The sequence below is a fragment of the Haematobia irritans genome, chromosome 4 (genome assembly GCF_050003625.1).
Source record: "Haematobia irritans isolate KBUSLIRL chromosome 4, ASM5000362v1, whole genome shotgun sequence".
In the NCBI taxonomy this organism is placed as follows: domain Eukaryota; kingdom Metazoa; phylum Arthropoda; class Insecta; order Diptera; family Muscidae; genus Haematobia; species Haematobia irritans.
The window spans coordinates 180,015,163-180,040,108 of record NC_134400.1 but is presented as its reverse complement, the minus strand read 5'-3'; the positions used below and the strand labels follow the sequence as shown (position 1 = coordinate 180,040,108).

The 24,946-nt window shown below is 35.7% G+C and overlaps 1 protein-coding gene across 1 annotated transcript in view; it reads left to right on the top strand.

Moving 5' to 3' along the window:
- The window catches only part of unc-13-4A (BAI1 associated protein 3), a 111,000-nt gene that overhangs the window by 50,336 nt on the left and 35,718 nt on the right, over positions 1–24,946 (top strand). The window contains exon 5 of the mRNA XM_075305113.1: positions 6,809–7,106. Within this exon, the coding sequence (XP_075161228.1) occupies positions 6,809–7,106 (298 nt within the window). The remainder of the gene's footprint in view (positions 1–6,808; positions 7,107–24,946) is intronic.

Here is a 24,946-nt window from a genome sequence, read left to right as displayed (position 1 = left end):
GATCGACTCAGAATTTCACCACGACACAGAATATATATATATATATATATATATACTTTATGGGGTCTTAGAGCAATATTTCGATGTGTTACAAACGGAATGACAAAGTTAATATACCCTCATCCTATGGTGGAGGGTATAAAAAATTAAAAAATATAGTGCTTTACTTTGTTGCATAAAAATTACAAAGTGTCTGATATCACTCTAATTTATATATTATGGGCCTAGGTCGATCTAAAGATTTTGTTCTGTATGTCTATTTTCCATCTAATTACTCGTCGTAATTAATACTTTATCCACACTTAGAACAAAAGATTTTGATCTTTCCTTAAGGACTTTGCAATTAATTCCGAGCCAAAGATATAGAGGCTTTATATATAAAAAAAAACTTTTTTTCTCGAAAAGTTTCCTTTTCGATTTTCTTTACAATCCCTAGTGTAGGGTATATCATATCAGAGTATCCTTTGTATAATTTCTCCCCATCCTTATTGTTTTCAGAAATATTGTTTAAATTCTTGATGAGAGTACATCAAAGTACATTACAAGATAATCTCAGTTTTTTCAACAAATTGATACTTGTGTCTATGACCATTATTATCGAAGATGCCATTACGCCATTTCAAGTGCCTTGAGATACTAGCTTGCCAACAAGACAATCTGTTTTTTTTCTCTCTTTATTTGAGTATCCTTTCCATCCCATTATTGTATTTAGTTAGTTATGTCTATACTTATCTCTGTCAGCAGGATACAAGTGTATTCAAATTTAAGCATATGGTCGTATGGAAATTATCAACAATTACATGAAATCATCATCCTTTTCCTGCAGATAAAGGACAATGAGTATGCCATCGATGTTGCACAGTGGTAGTGTTTATCACTGAATTGAAAAAAAATTGAAATTGTCTTGAATTTAGTTAAATGTCTACTAAATTCAAGTGAGAAGATAATGCAAAGTGGTAGTGCATAATGGTTCAATTTGAGATGAATAATTCTTGTATGAGATTTCCTTAGGAAATTAATAAATAAGACCAAAATTAAATCATCTCACCTCGCCAGATCTACACTAAAGAATGTGGAAACTTCCATTAGCCAGTAAAGAAACATTTGTATAGTTAGGCTAGTGGGTTATGTGGCACCCCGATGTATCAGGCTCACTTAGACTATTCAGTCCATTGTGATACCACAGTGGTGAACTTCTCTCTTATCACTGAGAGCTGCCCGATTCCATGTTAAGCTCAATGACAAGGGACCTCCTTTTTATAGCCGAGTCCGAACGGCGTTCCACATTGTGGTGAAACCACTTAGAGAAGCTTTGAAACCCTCAGAAATGTCACCAGCATTACTGAGGAGGGATAATCCACCGCTGAAAAACTTTTTGGTGTTCGGTCGTAGCAGGAATCGAACCCACGACCTTGTGTATGCAAGGCGGGCATGCTAACCATTGCACCACGGTGGCCGTAAGTTCGGCCAGGCCGAAGCTTATGTACCCTCCACCATGGATTGCGTAGAAACTTCTACTGAAGACTGTCATCCACAATCGAATTACTTGGGTTGCGGTAACACTTGCCGATGGCAAGGTATCTTAAAACTTCCTAATACCGTAATATATACCACATAGTCCATACGTGGTATATATTAAACTCAAAAAGGCCTATTAAATACGTATATAATTAAGTTTAAAGTTTCTATAGAAATAAAATTTTGACAAAATAAAATTTTGACAACATTTTGTATAGAGGTACAATTTGGAAAAAATCTATAGAAATAAAATTTTGACAAAATTTTCTATAGAAATAAAATTTTGACAAAATTCTCTATAGAAATAGAATTTTGACAAAATTTTCTATAGAAATAGAATTTTGACAATGTTTTCTATAAAAATAAAATTTTGGTAGATTATTTTCGGCTCGAGTGGCTACCATGATTATGAACCGATATCATATGCTGACACCATGTACCAAATTTCAACCGGATCGGATGAAATTTGCTTCTCATAGAGGCTCCGCAAGCCAAATCTGGGGATCGATTTATATGGGGGCTATATATAATTATGGATCGATATGGACCAATTCCTGCATGGTTGTTGGATACCATATACTAACACCACGTACCAAATTTCAACCGGAGCGGATGAATTTTACTCCTCTAAGAGGCTCCGGAGGTCAAATCTGGGGATCGGCTTATATGGGGGCTATATATAACTATGGGCCGATGTGGACCAATTGGGCATGCATGTTAGAGACAATATTCTAACACCATGTACCAAATTTCAATCGGATCGGATGACTTTTGCTCCTCTAAGAGGCTCCGGAGTTCAAATCTGGGGATCGGTGTATATGGGGGCTATATACAACTATGGGCCAATGTGGACCAATTTTTGCATGGTCATTAGAGAACATATACCAACAGCATGTACCAAATTTCAGCCGGATCGGATGAAGGCCATTATTGCTGCCCACACACACATTCTTCTACACTAAAATGTTGACTTTTTTTAGTAAAAAAAAAAATAAAATGCTGATAATTTTGAAAAATTAGCGTATTATTGGCAAATGTTTATAAAATTGCTAAAAACGTAAATTTTTCCCCTTTTTAGCCATCTTGGTGCTACTTTGAGGCCTTGTAACAAAAAATATGTCTTATTCAAAATTAGTAAAATTTTAGTTATTGAATTGAATACGAACAACAAATACAAACCAAAACAAGTAAGAAAGTCTAAAGTCGGGCGGGGCCGACTATATTATACCCTGCACCACTTTATAGATCTAAATTTTCGATACCATATCACATCCGTCAAATGTGTTTGGGGCTATATATAAAGATTTGTCCCAAATACATACATTTAAATATCACTCGATCTGGACAGAATTTGATAGACTTTTACAAAATCTATAGACTCAAAATTTAAGTCGGCTAACGCACTAGGGTGGAACACAATGTTAGTAAAAAACAAGTAAGGAAAGTCTAAAGTCGGGCGGGGCCGACTATATTATACCCTGCACTACTTTGTAGATCTACATTTTCGATACCATATCACATCCGTTAAATGTGTTGGGGGCTATATATAAAAGTTTGTCCCAAATACATACATTTAAATATCACTCGATTTGGACAGAATTTGATAGACTTCTACAATATCTATAGACTCAAAATTTAAGTTGGCTAATGCACTAGGGTGGAACACAATTTTAGTAAAAAAATATGGGAAACATTTAAATCTGAAGCAATTTTAAGGAAACTTCGCAAAAGTTTATTTATGATTTATCGCTCGATATATATATATATGTATTAGAACCCAGCAAAAACTAGGTAACCACATCTCATTACAATTGACATTACCAGGAGTAAAGCTGTCATTACACGTTGCATTACATTGCGGCGATTTATAATGACTAACTTGTAATGACAAATATAAATACTTCTCGGTAATTTTCGAATTGTTATTCTCAAATTTTATGCAGTTGTAGTTAACGAATTAATAAAATAGAATAAATGATGGTACCATTAGGTATAATTATTCACATAATCGAGCACTTACATAAAAAAATCAAAAAGAATATGTAATGTAACGGTAATTCTGAAAATGTTTCCGTTAAGAAATTTTTATCACAAATATTTCATAATAATTGTGTTTAATGATATTGTCATATTATGTTTTAAATAAATGCTTTCTTATACCTCATTCACATTACACTTCCAAAATTCGCTTAAACTAAATTTCAAATGCCATTTGCCTCATAAAAAAGAGACTTAAAATCCACTTTTAGTAGATTTTGAACCTTATGTGAATTGGCTATTGGATATATTATAACGTAATTCACGAATCCAACTCCCTTAAATAACCTACATTTATTTCTATTTTAAGTGTGAAATTAATTTGCATCTTATTTAGATTATTTATTAGATATTTTGTTTATTTATACAATATTCGTTTCTATTCAAGTAGTTCTTAAGTAAGTCATTACATATTAGGTGATTATATGCTTTAAATGCACTACCTATTTTATGGCCGAAAGTATGCCTGGGGAGAAGTACTTTCCTTCTAGGACATGCGTATGTAAATGTAATCCGAAGCGATGCCAATTAATAAGTGATTATTAATTTTTAAATAGGCTTACCTACAAGATTACCGGGTAATGAGAGTTTTTGCTGGAAGTTTAGGAAAATTAGAGTCATTTTTACAACTTTTCGACTAAGCAGTGGCGATTTTACAAGGAAAATGTTGGTCGAAATCAGAAAAACATATATATGGGAGCTAAATCTAAATCTGAACCGATGTCAACCAAATTTGGCACGCATAGCTACAATGCTAATTCTACTACCTGTGCAAAATTTCAACTAAATTGGGGTAAAACTCTGGCTTCTGGGGCCATATAAGTCCATATCGGGCGAAATATATATATGGGAGCTATATCTAAATCTGAACGGATTTCTTCCAAAATCAATAGGGATCTTTTCTGAGCCAAAACACATACTTGTGCCAAATTTGAAGTCGATTGGACTAAAACTGCGACCTAGACTTTGATTACAAAAATGTGTTCACGAACAGACGGACAGACGGACATCGCTATATCGACTCAAGAGCCCACCCTGAGCATTTTTGCCAAAGACACCATGTGTCTATCTCGTCTCCTTCTGGGTGTTGCAAACATATGCACGAAATCATAAAAACATATATATGGAAGCTATATCTAAATCTGAACTGATTCCAACCAAATTTGGCACACATACACGGATGAAAAAGACTGTTTTTCATATGTTTGGCTATAAACATTATATGTTTGGAACACAAATTTTTAAACACAATATTTTTGAGTGCAAGCATATAATGGTCATTAACTAGCATAACATATTTGGGACATATATGTTAGAACATATTATGTTTGGGACATAAAATGTTTGTAAATATAATATGCTTGGATGCAAACATATATTAATTTAGAAATAGCCTATAAACATATATGTGTTTAGTAGCTTGGAGCGCTATTTAACAGGGAGCGATATTGAATTAAGTTGGTGGTTGTTTCTTGTTATTACAAAATTAACATTTTATTTTTCCTTGGGCAATTGATCAGCTACTTCTTTGATCCTTACAAACTGTGTGGTCCGCTGTTCGAATCCCCGTCCGGCAAAAGGTAACATTAAAATAAAAAAATCATACAATTGAATAATTTCTTCTACAATGTTTGTATTACAGAAAAAGGTGCTAAGAACTAAAAATCTCGTGGAAGTGAGAATGATGTGGGGGAATATACAATTGGGCAGAAACAAAATTTTGAGCATTCAGGTCGAAAACCTATGTTGTTAGCACCTATATTACCTGTTTATTTTCATAATTCATTATAATTGTAAATATATAAATAAATAAACAAAATTTTGAGCACAATATTGTTTGGGAAAATTTTTTTTAAGCATATAATATTTTTGGGTGCAAAATGCTTCCAAACATATTATATGTTCACATAATAACATATTGTTTTTTGGAAGACAACATTATTGAATTTGGATGCAAAAATACAAAATGTTTGGAGCTTAGACTACCCAAACATATATTGTTTAGACCAATATGCTTTCAAACATATTATATATTGGAAGAGATCAAACATATAAATGTTTGGGCAATACCCAAAAATGTATATGCTTGAAGCAAAATATGTTTGGGAGTATATGTTACAGAAGCGATTTTTTGTGAGGGTGTAGCTACAATGCTAATTCTACTCCCTGTGCAAAATTTCAACTAAATCGGAGCAAAAAATTGGCCTCTGTGGTCATTTGAGTGTAAATCGGGCGAAAGCTATATATGGGAGCTATATCTAAATCTGAACCGATTTCAACCAAATTTGACACGCATAGCTATAATGCTAATTCTACTCCCTGTGCAAAATTTCAACCAAATTGGGGAAAAACTCTGGCTTCTGGGACCGTATTAGTCCATATCGGGCGAAAGATATATATGGGAGCTATATCTAAATCTGAACCGATTTCAATAAAATTTGGCACACTTGACTATAGTAGTAATTGTTCTTCTTGTGCAAAAATTTAAGTAAATTAGGTTAAAACTCTGGCTTCTGGGGCCATATAAGTCCATATCGGGCGAAATATATATATGAGAGCTATATCTAAATCTGAACCGATTTCTTCCAAAATCAATAGGGATCTTTTCTGAGCCAAAACACATACTTGTGCCAAATTTGAAGTCGATTGGACTAAAACTGCGACCTAGACTTTGATTACAAAAATGTGTTCACGGACAGACAGACGGACATCGTTATATCGACTCAAGAGCCCACCCTAAGCATTTTTGCCAAAGACACCATGTGTCTATCTCGTCTCCTTCTGGGTGTTGCAAACATATGCACTAACTTATAATACCCTGTTCCACAGTGTGGAGCAGGGTATAATCAACAAAAGAAATTACATTTAGAGATATGTTATAATTTTTCGAAACAAGTCCTCAAAATATCACCAAGATGGCCAAAATGGGGAAAAATTGCAATTATTTAATTTTTTTTTTGTTTTACAAACTTTTGCAAAAATTACGCTACTTTTTTTAAATTACCAAAGTTTATTCCTAATTTTTTTATTTCAAAATTAATATTGACATTTAATTTGAAAATTAATATTGACATTTAATTAGTGTCTATTATTTGTACAATTAAATCACTTAAGTCCAAGTGTACTACGTAAAATAAGAACAGCCATAACAGCAAAAGCAGCAAATATATTATTTAGTTTCTAAATCGTTTAATCACCCTATCTTATTTGTTTTGTTTTTTCTTTTCTAATGTCCCCATTTTCCTATCTACAGGCTTTTCCGACCCATATTGTATGTTGGGAATTCAACCAGATGGTGGCCCACCCGTATCACCGTTACCACTGCCACCTACACCAAGAGCCCTATCAGCCGATATGAACGCATTCGATAATAATTCCAGCGATTCACCTCCACATCGAAAACATAGTTTTCGTTTGAGTTTCAAACGGCGTGAGGGTAATCGAAGGGAACAACGAGATTCATTGGGTGGTCCGGTACCGGCAAAATTCATATGTGCCACATCAATCAAGCCGCACACGCTGACACCTAAATGGAATGAGAAATTCAAATTGTAAGTATGCGATGCACACACGCACACACACAAACTCCCATACTTATGTAAAATCATTGTAGAAGAAGAGGGGTGATAATGCGATATTGGCTTTAGCTCATTTAGCATAAACACTATCGTAGACTTTGGTACCCACACTGAACAAAAAATATTACCAAAATATTTCTAATTAAAATGTGGATTGTGGTAGAAAACGCAATCAATTGAAACACGAAATGACACAATAACGTTTTTGATCGAACTAACAAATACAATCAGTTAAATTGATTACAACGTTTTAATTAAAAAAACAAGTATATACGACCGTAAGTTCGGCCAAGTCGAAGCTTATGTACCCTCCACCATGGATTGCGTAGAAACTTCTACTAAAGACTGTCATCCACAATCGAATTACTTGGGTTGCGATAACACTTGCCGATGGCAAGGTATCGTAAAATTTGTTAACACTGTCTTCTAAATTGTAATAATCTAGTTTGACAAAATTTTCTATAGAAATAAAATTTTGACAATATTTTCTATAGAAATGAAACCATTGACAAAATTTTCTATAGAAATGAAACCTTTGACAAAATTTTCTATAGAAATAAAATTTTGACAAAATTTTCTATAGAAATAAGAATTTGACAAAATTTTCTTAGAAATAAAAACTTGACAAAATTTTCTATAGAAATAAAATGTTGACAAAATTTTCTATGGAAGTAAAATGTTGACAAAATTTTCTATAGCAATACAGTTTTGACAAAAATTTCTATAGAAATAAAATGTTGACAAAATTTTGTATAGAAATAAAATTTTGACAAAATTTTGTATAGAAATAAAATGTTGACAAAATTTTCTACAGAAATAAATTTTTTACAAAATTTTCTATAGAAATAAAATTTTGACAAACATTTCTATAGAAATAAACTTTTAACAAAACTTTCTATAGAAATGAAATTTTAACAAAACTTTCTATAGTAATAAAATTTGACAAAATTTTCTATGGAAATACAGTTTTGGTAGATTACAAAATTTTCTATAGAAACAAAATTTTGACAAAATTTTCTATGGAAATAAAATTTTGACAAACATTTGTATAGAAATAAACTTTTGACAAAACTTTCTATAGAAATGAAATTTTGACAAAACTTTCTTTAGTAATAACATTTGACAAAATTTTCTATGGAAATAAAGTTTTGGTAGATTATTTTTGGCGATATGGACCAATTTTTGTGTAATAAGTCATCGGCTATATATAACTAAAGACCAATATGGACCAATTTTTACATGGCTGTTAGAGGCCATATATTGACAAAATGTACCAAATTTCAACCGTATCGGATGACTTTTGCTCCTCCAAGAGGTTCCGGACGTCAAATCTGGGGACGGTTTATATGGGAACTATATATAATTATGGACCGATATGGACCAATTTTTGCATGGTTTTTAGAGACCATATACTAACACCATGTACCAAATTTCAACTGGATCGGATGAATTTTGCTCTTCCAAGAGGCTCCGGAGGTCAAATCTGGGGATCGGTTTATATGGGGGCTATATATAATTATGGACCGATATGGACCAATTTTTGCATGGTTATTAGAGGCCGTAAACCAACATCAGGAACGAAATTTCAACCGGATCGGGTGAATTTTGCCCCTCCAAAAGTCTCCGAAGGTCAAATCTGGGGATCGGTTTATATGGGGGCTATATATAATTATGGACCGATATGGACCAATTTTTGCATGGTTGTTACAGACCATATACTAACATCAGGTACCAAATTTCTACCGGATCGGGTGAATTTTGCCCCTCCAAGAGGCTCCGGAGGACAAATCTGGGGATCGGTTTATATGGGGGTATATTGAATTATGGACCGATATGGACCAATTTTTGCATGGTTGTTAAAAACCGTATACTAAGACCACGTACTAAATTTCAACCGGATCGGATGAATTTTGCTCCTCCAAGAGGCTCCGGTGGTCAAATATGGGGATCGGTTTATATGGGAGCTATATATAATTATGGACCGATATGGACCAATTTTTGCATGGTTGTTAGAGGCCGTATACTAACATCAGGTACCAAATTTCAACCGGATCGGATGAATTTTGCCCCTCCAAAAGTCTCCGGAGGTCAAATCTGGGGTCGGTTTATATGGGGGCTATATATAATTATGGACCGATATGGACCAATTTTTGCATGGTTGTTAGAGACCATATACTAACATCAGGTACCAAATTTCAATCGGATCGGATGAATTTTGCCCCTCCAAGAGGCTCCGGAGGTCAAATCTGGGGATCGGTTTATATGGGGGCTATATATAATTATGGACCGATATGGACCAATTTTTGCATGGTTGTTAGAGACCGTATACTAAGACCACGTACCAAATTTCAACCGGATCGGATGAATTTTGCTGCTCCGGGAGGCTCCCCAAGCCAAATTTGGGGATCGGTTTATATGGGGGCTATACGTAAACGTGGCCCGACATGGCCCATTTTCAATACCATCTGACCTACATCAATAATAACTACTTGTGCCAAGTTTCCAGTCGATAGCTTGTTTCGTTCGGAAGTTAGCGTGATTTCCACAGACGGACGGACAGCCGGACAGACGGACAGACGGACGGACGGACGGACATGCTTAGATCGACTCAGAATTTCACCACGACCCAGAATATATATACTTTATGGGGTCTTAGAGCAATATTTCGATGTGTTACAAACGGAATGACAAAGTTAATATACCCCCATCCTATGGTGGAGGGTATAACAAGTATATACGGCCGTAAGTTCGGCCAGGCCGAAGCTTATGTACCCTCCATCATGAATTGCGTAGAAACTTCTTCTAAACACTGTCATCCAGAATCGAATTACTTATGTTGCGGTAACGCTTGCCGATGGCAAGGTATCTTAAAACCTCCTAACGCCATCTTCTAAATTGTATGTAAGTCCATACGTGGTATATATTAAATCAAAAAAGATCGATCCAATACGTATATAATTCAGTTTGACAAAGTAGACATACAATTTTGACAAAAATTTCTACAGAAATAAAATTTTAACAAAATTTTCTATAGAAATAAAATTTTCACAAAATTTTCTATAGAAATAAAAATTTTGACAAAATTTTCTCTAGAAAGAAAAATTTGACAAAAATTTCTACGGAAATAAAATTTTAACAAAATTTTCTATAGAAATAAACTTTTGACAAAATTTTCTATAGAAATAAAATCTTGGTAGATTATTTTTGGCTCGAGTGGCAACCATGATTATGAACCGAATAAAATTTGAACGAAATTTTCTAAAGAAATAAAATTTTGACAAAATTTTCTATAGAAATAAAATTTTGATAATGATGAAAATTTTATTATGATCCGAATAAAAATTTAACAAAATTTTATCTAGAAATAAAATTTTGACAAAATTTTCTATAGAAATAAAATTTTGGTAGATTATTTTTGGATCTAGTGGCAACCATGATTATGAACCGATGTGGACCAATTTTTGTGTGATTGGACCAATTTTGGTATGGTTGCTAGAGACCATATACTAACACCACGTTATTAATTTGAACCGAATCGGATGAATTTTGCTCCTCCAAGAGGCTCCGGAGGTCAAATCTGGAGAACGTTTTATATGGGGGCTATATATAATTATGGACCGATATGGACCAATTCTGGCACGGTTGTTAAAGATCATATACTAACACCATGTTCCAAATTACAACCGGATTGGATGAAATTTGCTTCTCTTGGAGACTTCGCAAGCCAAATCTGGGGATCGGTTTATATGGGGGCTATACATAATTATGAACCGATGTGGACCAATTTTTGCATGGTTGTTAGAGACCATATACCAACATCATGTACCAAATTTCAGCCGGATCGGATGAAATTTGCTTCTCTTTGAGGCTCCTCAAGCCAAATCTGGGGATCGGTTTATATGGGGGCTATATATAATTATGGACCGATGTGGACCAATTTTTGCATGGTTGTTAGAGACCATATACCAACATCATGTACCAAATTTCAGCCGGATCGGATGAAATTTTCTTCTCTTTGAGGCTCCGCAAGCCAAATCTGGGGATCGGTTTATATGGGGGCTATATATAATTATGGACCGATGTGAACCAATTTTTGCACGGTTGTTAGAGGCCATATACCAACACCATGTACCAAATTTCAGCCGGATCGGATAAATGTTTGTCACAAATACATACATTTAAATATCACTCGATCTGGACAGAATTTGATAGACTTCTACAAAATCTATAGACTCAAAATCTAAGTCGGCTAATGCACTAGGGTGGAACACAATGTTAGTAAAAACAAGTAAGGAAAGTCTAAAGTCAGGCGGGGCCGACTATATTATACCCTGCACCACTTTGTAGATCCAAATTTTCGATACCATATCACATCCGTCAAATGTGTTGGCGGCTATATATAAAGGTTTGTCCCAAATACATACATTTAAATATCACTCCATTTGGACAGAATTTGATAGACTTTTAAAAAATCTATAGACTCAAAATTTAAGTCGGCTAATGCACTAGGGTGGAACACAATGTTAGTAAAAAATATGGGAAACATTTAAATCTGAAGCAATTTTAAGGAAACTTCGCAAAAGTTTATTTATAATTTATCGCTCGATATACATGTATTAGAAGTTTAGGAAAATTAGAGTCATTTTTACAACTTTTCGACTAAACAGTGGCGATTTTACAAGGAAAATGTTGGTATTTTGACCATTTTTGTCGAAATCAGAAAAACATATATATGGGAGCTATATCTAAATCTGAACCGATTTCAACCAAATTTGTCACGCATAGCTACAATGCTAATTCTACTCTCTGTGCAAAATTTTAACTAAATCGGAGCAAAGAATTGGCCTCTGTGGTCATATGAGTGTAAATCGGGCGAAAGCTATATATGGGAGCTATATCTAAATCTGAACCGATTTCAATAAAATTGTGCACACTTGACTACACTGCTAATTCTACTCCCTGTGCAAAATTTCAACCTAATTGGGGTAAAACTCTGGCTTCTAGGACCGTATTAGTGCATATCAGGCGAAAGATATATACTGGAGCTATATCTAAATCTGAACGGATTTCACTGAAATTTGGCACACTTGAATATAGTACTAATTGCTCTTCTTGTGCAAAATTTTAAGCCAATTAGGGTAAAACTCTGGCTTCTGGGGCCGTATAAGTCCATATCGGGCGAAATATATATATGGGAGCTATATCTAAATCTGAACCGATTTCTTCCAAAATCAATAGGGATCTATTCTGAGCCAAAACACATACTTGTGCCAAATTTGAAGTCGATTGGACTAAAACTGCGACCTAGACTTTGATTACAAAATGTGTTCACGGACAGACGGACATGGCTATATCGACTCAGGAGCCCACCCTGACCATTTTTGCCAAAGACACCATGTGTCTATCTCGTCTCCTTCTGGGTGTTGCAAACATATGAACTAACTTATAATACCCTGTTCCACAGTGTGGAGCAGGGTATAAATATGGGAAACATTTAAATCTGAAGCAATTTTAAGGAAACTTCGCAAAAGTTTATTTATGATTTATCGCTCGATATATATGTATTAGAAGTTTAGGAAAATTAGAGTCATTTTTACAACTTTTCGACTAAGCAGTGGTGATTTTACAAGGAAAATGTTGGTATTTTGACCATTTTTGTCGAAATCACAAAAACATATATATAAGAGCTATATCTAAATCTGAACCGATTTCAACCAAATTTGGCACGCAATGCTAATTCTACTTCCTGTGCAAAACAATGCTAATTCTACTTCCTGTGCAAAATTTCAACTAAATCGGAGTTAAAAATTGGCCTATGTGGTCATATGAGTGTAAATCGGGCGAAAGCTATATATAGGAGCTATATCTAAATCTGAACCGATTTCAACCAAATTTAGCACGCATAGCAACAATACTAAATCTACTCCCTGTGCAAAATTTCAACCAAATTGGGCCAAAACTCTGGCGTTTAGGACCATATTAGTCCATTTCGGGCGAAAGATATATATGGGAGCTATATCTAAATCTGAACCGATTTCAGTCAAATTGTGCACACTTGACTTACTACTGATTGTACTCCTAGTGCAAAATATCAACCAAATTCGGCCAAAAATCTAGCTCTGGTACCATATAAGTCCATATCGGGCGAAAGATATATATGGGAGCTATATCTAAATATGAACCGATTTCTTCCAAAATAAATAGGGTTACATTCTGAGCCAAATTAAGAACATGTGCCAATTTTAAAGGCGATTGGCCTTAAATTACGACCCAGACCTTGATCACAAAAATGTGTTCACAGACAGACGGACATGGTTATATCGACTCAGGGACCCACCCTGAGCATTATTGCCAAAGACACCATGTGTCTATCTCGTCTCCTTCTGGCTGTTACAAACATATGCACTAACTATAATACCCTGTTCCACAGTGTGGCGCAGGGTATAAATATGGGAAACGTTTAAATCTGAAGCAATTTTAAGGAAACTATGAAAAATTTTATTTATGATTTATAGCTCGATATATATGTATTAGAAGTTTAGGAAAATTAGAGTCATTTTTACAACTTTTCGATTAAGCAGTGGCGATTTTACAAGGAAAATGTTGGTATTTTAACCATTTTTGTCGAAATCAGAAAAACATATATATGGGAGCTATATGAACCGATTTCAACCAAATTTGGCACGCATAGCAACAATGCTAATTCTACTCCCGGTGCAAAATTTCAACTAAATCGGAGCAAAAAATTGGCCTCTGTGGTCATATGAGTGTAAATCGGGCGAAAGCTATATATGGGAGCTATATCTAAATCTGAACCGATTTCAACCAAATTTGGCACGCATAGCTACAATGCTAATTCTACTCCCTGTGCAGAATTTCAACTAAATCGGAGCAAAAAATTGGCCTCTGTGGTCATATGAGTGTAAATCAGGCGAAAGCTATATATGGGAGCTATATCTAAATCTGAACCGATTTCAACCAAATTTGGCACGCATAGCAACAATGCTAATTCTACTCGCTGTGCAAAATTTCAAACAAATTGGGGTAAAACTCTGGCTTCTGGGACCGTATTAGTCCATATCGGGCGAAAGATATATATGGGAGCTATATCTAAATATTAACCGATTTCAATAAAATTTGGCACAGTTGACTATAGTACTAATTGTTCTTCTTGTGCAAAATTTTAAGCAAATTAGGGTAAAACTCTGCCTTCTGGGGCCATATAAGTCCATATCGGGCGAAATATATATATATGGGAGCTATATCTAAATCTGAACCGATTTCTTCCAAAATCAATAGAGATCTATTCTGAACCAAGACACATACTTGTGCCAAATTTGAAGTCGATTGGACTAACACTGCGACCTAGACTTTGATTACAAAAATGTGTTCACGGACAGACGGACAGACGGACATCGCTATATCGACTCAAGAGCCCACCCTGAGCATTTTTGCCAAAGACACCATGCGTCTCCTTCTGGGTGTTGCAAACATATGCACTAACTTATAATACGCTTGCCGATGGCAGCGTATCTTAAAACCTCCTAACACCGTCTTCTAAAGTGTATGTAAGTCCATACGTGGTATAATTAAATCAAAAAAGATCCATCAAATACGTATAGAATTCAGTTTTGACAAAATTTTCTATATACATACAATTTTTCCAAAATGTTCTATAGAAATAAAATGTTAACAAAATTTTCTATAGAAATAAAATTTTCAAAAAAATTTTTATAGAAATAAAATTTTGACAAAATTTTTATACCCTGCGCCACACTGTGGAACAGGGTGTTATAAGTTAGTGCATATGTTTGTAACACCCAGAAGGAGACGAGATAGACACATGGTGTCTTTGGCAATAATGCTCAGGGTGGGTCCCTTAGTCGATATAACCATGTCTGTCTGTCCGTCTGTCCGTCCGTCCATCCGTCCGTCTGTCTGTGAAAACATTTTTGTGATCAAAGTCTAGGTCGAAATTTAAGTCCAATCGCCTTCAAATTTGGCACATGTTCCTAGTTTGGGTCAGAATAGAACCCTATTGATTTTGGAAGAAATCGGTTCAGATTTAGATATAGCTCCCCTATATATCTTTCGCCGATATGGACTAATATGGTCCTAAAAGCCAGAGTTTTGGCCCAATTTGGTTGGAATTTTGCACAGTGAGTAGATTTAGTGTTGTAGCTATGCGTGCCAAATTTTGTTGAAATCGATTCAGATTTAGATATAGCTCCCATATATATCTTTCGCCCGATTTGCACTTATATGGACCCAGAAGCCAGAGTTTTATCCCGATTAGCTTGAAATTTTGCACAAGGAGTACAATTGGTAGTATAGTCATGTGTTTCAAATTTGATTAAAATCGGTTCAGATTTAGATATAGCTTCCATATATATGTTATTATGATTTCGACAAAAATGGTCAATGTTGGTAACATTTTCCTTGTAAAATCGAAAAGTTGTATAAATGACTCTAATTTCCCTAAACTTCTAATACATATATATCGAGCGATAAATCATAAATAAACTTTTGCGAAGTTTCCTTAAAATTGCTTTAGATTTAAATGTTTCCCATATTTATACCCTGCGCCACACTGTGGAACAGGGTGTTATAAGTTAGTGCATATGTTTGTAACACCCAGAAGGAGACGAGATAGACACATGGTGTCTTTGGCAATAATGCTCAGGGTGGGTCCCTGAGTCGATATAACCATGTCCGTCTGTCCGTCCGTCCGTCCGTCTGCCTGTGAACACATTTTTGTGATCAAAGTCTAGGTCGCAATTTAAGTCCAATCGCCTTCAAATTTGGCACATGTTCCTAATTTGGGTCAGAATAGAACCCTATTGATTTTGGAAGAAATCGGTTCAGATTTAGATACAGCTCCCATATATATCTTTCGCCCAATATGCACTAATATGGACCCAGAAGCCAGATTTTTGGCCCAATTCGGTTGAAATTTTGCACAGGGAGTAGACTTAGCATTGTTGGTATGCGTGCAATTTTGTTGAAATCGATTTAGATTTAGATATAGCTCTCATATATATCTTTCGTCCGATATGTACTAATATGGTTCTAATAGCCAGAGTTTTGGCCAAATTTGGTTGAAATTTTGCACAGGGAGTAGAATTAGCATTGCGTGCCAATGGTCATACGATTTACACTCGTATGACCACAGAGGCCAATTTTTTACTCCGATTTAGTTGAAATTTTGCACAGGGAGTAGAATTAGCATTGTAGCTATGCGTGCCAAATTTGGTTGAAATCGGTTCAGATTTAGATATAGCTCCCATATACATGTTTTTCTGATTTCGACAAAAATGGCCAAAATACCAACATTTTCCTTGTAAAATCGCCACTGCTTAGTCGAAAAGTTGTAAAAATGACTCTAATTTTCCTAAACTTCTAATACATATATATCGAGCGATAAATCATAAAAAAACGTTTGCGAAATTTCCTTAAAATTGCTTCAGATTTAAATGTTTCCCATATTTTGTTACTAACATTGTGTTCCACCGTACTACATTAGCCGACTTAAATTTTGAGTCTATAGATTTTGTGGAAGTCTATCAAATTCTGTCCACATCGAGTGATATTTAAATGTATGTATTTGGGACAAACCTTTATATATAGTCCCCAACACATTTGACGGATGAGATATGGTATCGAAAATTTAGATCTACAAAGTGGCGCAGGGTATAATATATTCGGCCCCGCCCGACTTTAGACTTTCCTTACTTGTTATACCCTCCACCATAGGATGGGGGGTATATTAACTTTGTCATTCCGTTTGTAACACATCGAAATATTGCTCTAAGACCCCATAAAGTATATATATTCTTGGCCGTGGTGAAATTCTGAGTCGATCTGAGCATGTACGTCCGTCCGTCTGTTGAAATCACGCTAACTTCCGAACGAAACAAGCTATCGACTTGTAACTTGGCACAAGTAGTTGTTATTGATGTAGGTCGGATGGTATTGCAAATGGACCACATCGGTCCACTTTTACGTATAGCCCCCATATAAACGGACCCCCAAATTTGGCTTGCGAGGCCTTTAAGAGAAGCAAATTTCATCCGATCCGCCTGAAATTTGGTACATGGTGTTAGTATATGGTCTCATGCAAAAATGCAAAAATTGGTCCACATCGGTCCATAATTATATATAGCCCCCATATAAACCGATCACCAGATTTGACCTCCGGAGTCTCTTGGAAGACCAAAATTCATCTGATTCAGTTGAAATTTGGTACGTGGTGTTAATATATGGCCTCAAACTCCTATGCAAAAATTGGTCTAAATCGGTCCATAAATATATATTGGCCCCATATAAACCGATCCCCAGATTTGACCTCCAGAGCCCCTTGGAAGAGCAATATTCTTCCCATTCGGTTGAAATTTGGTACGTGATGTTAGTATATGGTATCCAACAACCACGCAGGAATTGGTTCCTATCAGCCCATAATTATATATAGCTCCCATATAAACCGATCCCCAGATTTGACCTCCGGTGCCTTTTGGAGAAGCAAAATTCATCCGATCTGCTTGAAATTTGGTACGTATTGGTAGTATATGATATTTAACAACCATGCCAAAAGTGGTCCATATCAGTCAATAATCATATATAGCCCCATATAAACCGATCCCGAGATTTGGTTTTGGAGCCTCTTGGAGGAGCAAATTTCATCCGAGTGAGTTGAAATTTGGTACATTGTGCTAGTATATGGTCGTTAACAACCATGCCTAACTAGGTCAATATCGGTCTATAGATATATATATCCCTCAGATAAATCGATTTCCAATCACACAAAAATTGGTCCATATCAAGTTCATAACTGTATATAGCCCCCATATTTCGATTGTGGATGACAGTCTTTCGTAGAAGTTTCTACGCAATCCATGGTGGAGTGTACATAAGATTCGGCCTGGCCGAACTTACGGCCGTATATACTTGTTTTAATATGATTAAGTGTTTCATTAATTCTCAATAATTCATTTTGGATGGTGCCGTCCGTCTGTCTGCTGAAATCGAGCGATATCGATGGGCCATATCGGACCATCCGATCCGGTTGAAATTTGGTACGTGTAGTTACATGTAGATTTTAGTTTTTCATCCTCCTGGAGGAGCGAGTCCGGTGGAAGGCAGCAATAATTAAAATGTTTTATATTGGTAATTAATCTTCCTCTTTCATCTAACAAAGACTCCATATGGCCTAATTTTAAATTTTTAGAATAATTTTAGAGAGGTTTAAGATACCTTGCAATCGCTAACTGTTAATGCGATTGTGGATTGTGTATTTGATAGAATTTTGTACACAATTCATGAAGGACGGATTTGGCCTGGACGAATATTTCCCAAGAAAATGTTACATACATTTCCATCTTCAACCCGGATAAAAGTTAGTCATTTTCTACTTATGACATCCAATTTGCACAATCTTTTGCAACCGATACTGTTCCATTTACTCCCACACGCATAGCAAATGTGGGAACGATAGCTCTAATTGATTAGCAATGAAACACAGCACAGGAAGTTGTCTTTTCAATAAACAAAAGAAAATTAAATTTCTGGCAAGAAGATAGCTTAGCATGTTTTCTCCATTTCCTCTCTTCCTGTAGCTGGTTCAGGGCATATACACCCCAATGCAATAGAAGAAAAACGTATTCCTGTGGTTAAAGAAATTAGTTATCTACGTGTCCGAGCTGCTCTTCTATCCTTTTACTTAATTTAAACTTTTCTCCTATTGTCGGTAAAAGCTATAGGGGACAGAAGGGTTGTAGCCTGAATGGATTTAATCGGAACTACATTAATCCCATAGAAAGCATAGTGAAGTCACCATGTGCCACAGGAAACTTAATTGTTTTATATGATGGAAATTCAATACAAAATTTATTTTTGTCAACAAAGTGGGAAGGGATAAAGTAGGGGCGAAGTCGAATATATGATATGCTTTACTGAATAATCTATTGTCGTGAGGCCAAAGATTTCATGTTCTTAAAATTTCGAATTTTGCTTAGCATAGAAAACATATTCCTCTGATATCAAGTTTTCACATGTTCAAAAGTCGATCAAATTGTCAATGAAGTCTTTTTTGTTAGGTGATTCCACTTAAAACTTGGTGTCTTTACATGAAAGAAAATTTTGTGAGACTAACGTCAACTTTGCCTTAATAAATAAGAAAACATTCTTCAATATTAATGAAATTGTCTCAAATTTACAAGAGAATTATGTCTTAAGTGTATCCATATTTCAATTCTACGCATCATTGGTTCTTTCAATCAAAAATGTTTTTCATAACTGTAAGAAAAATTCGCATTACTACAGTGATATACGACCTATGCAGACAGATTTGTGTTCTAAATTTAATGAAAACAAATTTTAAAGCAAATGGTTGTCAGCCCTGGGCTTCAATACTGTCATTATACTGAACGAAATATTGACCTAATATGAAAGATTATGCAACATAAATTTTAGGATACGAAATTTACACAATACTAAGGACAAATTTCTTTAAAACAATGACATTTTATTTAAAAGAAAGTTTTTGATATTTTTCATTAACTTATGACACGATTCTTGTAAATTTGGGTCTTCCCGTTAAAGTCGTATATCTTTTTTATACCCTGCTCCACACTGTGGAACAGGGTATTATAAGTTAGTGCATATGTTTGCAACACCCAGAAGGAGACGAGATAGACACATGGTGTCTTTGGGAAAAATGCTCAGGGTGGGCTCTTGAGTCGATATAGCGATGTCCGTCTGTCCGTGAACACATTTTTGTAATCAGAGTCTAGGTCGCAGTTTTAGTCCAATCAACTTAAAATTTGGCACAAGTATGTGTTTTGGCTCAGAATAGATCCCTATTGATTTTTAAAGAAATCGGTTCAGATTTAGATATAGCTCCCATATATATATTTCGCCCGATATTGACTTATATGGCCCCAGAAGCCAGAGTTTTAACCTAATTTGCTTAAAATTTTGCACAAGAAGAACAATTAGTACTGTAGTCAAGTGTGCCAAATTTTATTGAAATCGGTTCAGATTTAGATATAGCTCCCATATATATCTTTCGCCCGATATGGAGTAATACGGTCCCAGAAGCCAGAGTTTTACCCCAATTTAGTTGAAATTTTGCACAGGGAGTAGAATTAGCATTATTGCTATGCGTGTCAAATTTGGTTGAAATCGGTTCAGATTTAGATATAGCTCCCATATATATCTTTCGCTCGATTTACACTCATATGACCACAGAGGCCATTTTTTAACTCCGATTTAGTTGAAACTTTGTACAGGGAGTAGAATAAGCATTGTTGCTATGCGTGCCAAATTTGGTTGAAATCGGTTCAGATTTAGATATAGCTCCCATATATATGATTTTCTGATTTCGACAAAAATGGTCAAAATACCAACATTTTCCTTGTAAAATCGCCACTGCTTAGTCGAAAAGTTGTAAAAATGACTCTAATTTTCCTAAACTTCTAATACATGTACATCGAGCGATAAATCATAAATAAACTTTTTCGAAGTTTCCTTAAAATTGCTTCAGATTTAAACGTTTCCCATATTTTTTTTACTAAAATTGTGTTCCACCCTAGTGCATTAGCCGACTTAAATTTTGAGTCTATAGATTTTGTAGAAGTCTATCAAATTCTGTTCAGATCGAGTGCTGTTTAAATGTATGTATTTGGGACAAACCTTTATATATAGCCCCCAACATATTTGACGGATGTGATATGGTATCGACAATTTAGATCTACAAAGTGGTGCAGGGTATAATATTGTCGGCTCCGCCCGACTTTAGACTTTCCTTACTTGTTTAATGTAGAAAAATCGTCTTTAAATTAACTGATCGACTGACCCCCATATTCATAAAAGTTGACGTAAATTTTAAACCTACTATTACCATACAAATTCCTTCGATAAATTGTCAGTAAATTATTATGAATATGGACATCAATCTTTAGATTTAAGGTATAAATGCTTCCAACATAAGCTCAGACTTATTTTGTGGACTTTGCATATATGGTTTTAAGTTTTTTTTATACCCTCCACCATAGGATGGGGGTATATCAACTTTGTCATTCCGTTTGTAACACATCGAAATATTGCTCTAAGACCCCATAAAGTATATATATTCTGGGTCGTGGTGAAATTCTGAGTCGATCTGAGCATGTCCGTCCATCCGTCCGTCTGTTGAAATCACGCTAACTTCCGAACGAAACAAGCTATCGACTTGAAGCTTGGCACAAGTAGTTGTTATCGATGTAGGTCGGATGGTATTGCAAATGGGCCATATCGGTCCACTTTTACGTATAGCCCCCATATAAACGGATCCCCAGATTTGGCTTGCGGGGACTCTAAGAGAAGCACATTACATCCGATCCAGCTGAAATTTGTTACATGGTGTCAACATATGATCTATAACAACCATGCAAAAATTAGTCCACATCGGTCCATAATTATATATAGCCCCCATATAAACCGATCCCCCGATTTGGCTTGCGGAGCCTCTAAGAGAAGCAAATTTCATCCGATCCGGCTGAATTATTGTACATGGTGTAGGTATATGGTCTCTAATGACCATGCAAAAAATGGTCCACATCGGTCCATAATTATATATAGCCCCCATATAAACCGATCCCCGGATTTGACCTCCAGAGCCCCTTGGAAGAGCAAAATTCATCCGATTCGGTTGAAATTTGGTACGTGATGTTAGTATACGGTATCCAACAACAGTGCAGGAATTGGTTCATATCACTCCATAATTATATATAGCCCCCATATAAACCAATCCCCAGATTTGACCTCCGGAACCCCTTGGATGAGCAAAATTCATCGGATTCGGTTGAAATTTGGTACGTTGTGGTAGTATATGACAGCCATGCCATAAGTTGTCCATATCAGTCCATAATCATATAACAGGTTGGCTAATAAGTCCCCGGTCTAACAAAGAAAAACACATTTTTTTTGTCAAAATTCGTTTTTATTATTCAACATAGTTCTCTTCAAGAGCGATATAACGATTATAACGACCTTCCAATTTTTTGATACCATTTTGGTAGTACTCTTTCGGTTTTGCCTCAAAAGTGGCCTCAGTTTCGGCGATCACCTCTTCATTGCAGCCAATTTTTTCCCTGCGAGCATCCTTTTGAGGTCTGAGAACAAGAAAAAGTCTCTGGGGGCCATATCTGGAGAATACGGTGGGTGGGGAAGCAATTCGAAGCCCAATTCATGGTTTTTTTTCCATCGTTCTCAATGATTTGTGGCACGGTGCGTTGTCTTGTGGGAACAACACTTTTTTCTTCTTCATATGGGGCCGTTTTGCCGCGTTTTCCACCTTCAAACGCTCCAATAACGCCATATAATTGTCACTATTGATGGTTTTTCCCTTCTCAAGATAATCGATAAAAAATATTCCATGCGCATCCCAAAAAACAGAGGTCATTACTTTGCCAGCGGACTTTTGAGTCTTTCCACGCTTCGGAGACGGTTCACCGGTCGCTGTCCACTCAGCCGACTTTCGATTGGACTCAGGAGTGTAGTGATGAATCCATGTTTCATCCATTGTCACATATCGACGGAAAAACTCGGGTGTATTACGAGTTAACAGCTGCAAACACCGCTCAGAATCATCAACATGTTGTTGTTTTTGGTCAAATTTGAGCTCGCGCGGCACCCATTATGCACAGAGCTTCCGCATATCCAAATATTGATGAATGATATGACCAACACATTCCTTTGATATCTTTAAGGCCTCTGCTATCTCGACCAACTTCATTTTACGGTCATTCAAAATCATTTTGTGGATTTTTTTGATGTTTTCGTCGGTAACCACCTCTTTCGGGTGTCCACTGCGTTCACCGTCCTCCGTGCTCATTTCACCACGCTTGAATTTTGCATACTAATCAATTATTGTTGATTTCCCTGGGCAGAGTCCGGAAACTCATTATCAAGCCAAGTTTTTGCTTTCACCGTATTTTTTCCCTTCAGAAAAGAGTATTTTATCAAAACACGAAATTCCTTTTTTTCCAGTTTTTTCACAATAACAAAAGTTGCTTAACAAAAGACGCTCTATCTCACAAACTAATTGACTTACAGACGTCAAATTTTGACACTAATCATTTGAAGATTGGTACTAAATAAAAATAATATGCATTTAATACTAGCGACGCCATCTACGTGTCAGACCGGGGACTTATCAGCCAACCTGTTATAGCCCCCATATAAGCGACCCCCATATTTCAATTCTGGCTATCTACCACGTATGGACTCACTCACAATTTAGAAAACGATGTTAAGAAGTTTTCAGATGACAGTCTACTTGTTTTTTTGTTTTTTTTTTTTTTTTTTTTTTTTTTGGAATAAAGAAAACATTTTTTACATTGAAATATCTGTTATAATAAAGATTATTAACTGACATGTGTTTATGCGCGAATAGCTCTTTAATATTTGGCAGAAAGAGAATGAAAATTCGATTAATGAGATTTTTAATTTTTATTGCATTGATCCTAGATTTAAAGCTAGATAGGTCTCTACATTTTAAAGAAGACGCATCTCTGGCTCAGAATCACTACCAAAATCCTTAAGGTCAATATCTTTGGATCCAAGTAAACTTTTTTATACCCTCCACCATAGGATGGATCTATCGACTTGAAATTTGGCACAAGTAGTTGTTATTGATGTAGGTCGGATGGTATTGCAAATGGGCCATATCGGTCCACTTTTACGTATAGCCCCCATATAAACGGACCCCCAAATTTGGCTTGCGATTGCTCTAAGAGAAGCAAATTTCATCCGATCCGGCTGAAATTTGGTACATGGTGTTAGTATATGGTCTCTAACAACCATGCCGAAATTAGTCCATATCGGTCTATAATTACATATAGCCCCCATATAAACCGATCCCCCGATTTGGCTTGCGGAGCCTCTAAGAGAAGCAAATTTCATCCGATCCGGCTGAAATTTGGTACACGGTGTTGGTATATGTTCTCTAAAGACCATGCAATAATTGGTCCACATCGGCCCATAATTATATATAGCCCCCATATAAACCGATCCCCAGATTTGACCTCCGGAGCCTCTTTGAGGAGCAAAATTCATCCGATCCGGTTGAAATTTGGTACGTGGTGTTAGTATATGGTATCCAACAACCATGCAGGAATTGGTACATATCGGTCCATAATTATATATAGCCCCATATAAATCGATCCCCAGATTTGGCTTGCGGAGCCTCTAAGAGATGCAAATTTCATCCTATCCGGTTGAAATTTGGTACATGGCATATGATATCGGTTCATAATCATGGTTGCCACTTGAGCCAAAAATAATCTACCAAAATTTTATTTTTATAGAAAACATTGTCAAAATGTTATGTCTATAGAAAATTTTGTCAAAATTTTATTTCTATAGAAAATTTTGTCAAAATTTTATTTCTATAGAAAATTTTGTCAAAATTTTATTTCTATAGAAAATTTTTGCCAAATTTTATTTCTATAGAATTTTTGTGGTATATATTACGGTGTTAGGAAGTTTTAAGATACTTTGCCATCGGCAAGTGTTACCGCAACCCCAGTAGTTCGATTGTGGATGACAGTCTTCAGTAGAAGTTTCTACGCAATCCATGGTGGAAGGTACATAAGCTTCGGCCTGGCCGAGCTTACGGCCGTATATTCTTGTTTTTCATACCCTTCACCACTACTGTGGTACAGGGTATAATACGTTTGTGCATTTGTATGTAACGCCAAGTAGGAAAAGTCTGAGACCCATCGTTTAGTATATCGATCATCTTAGAATTAAATTCTGAGTCGATTTAGCGATGT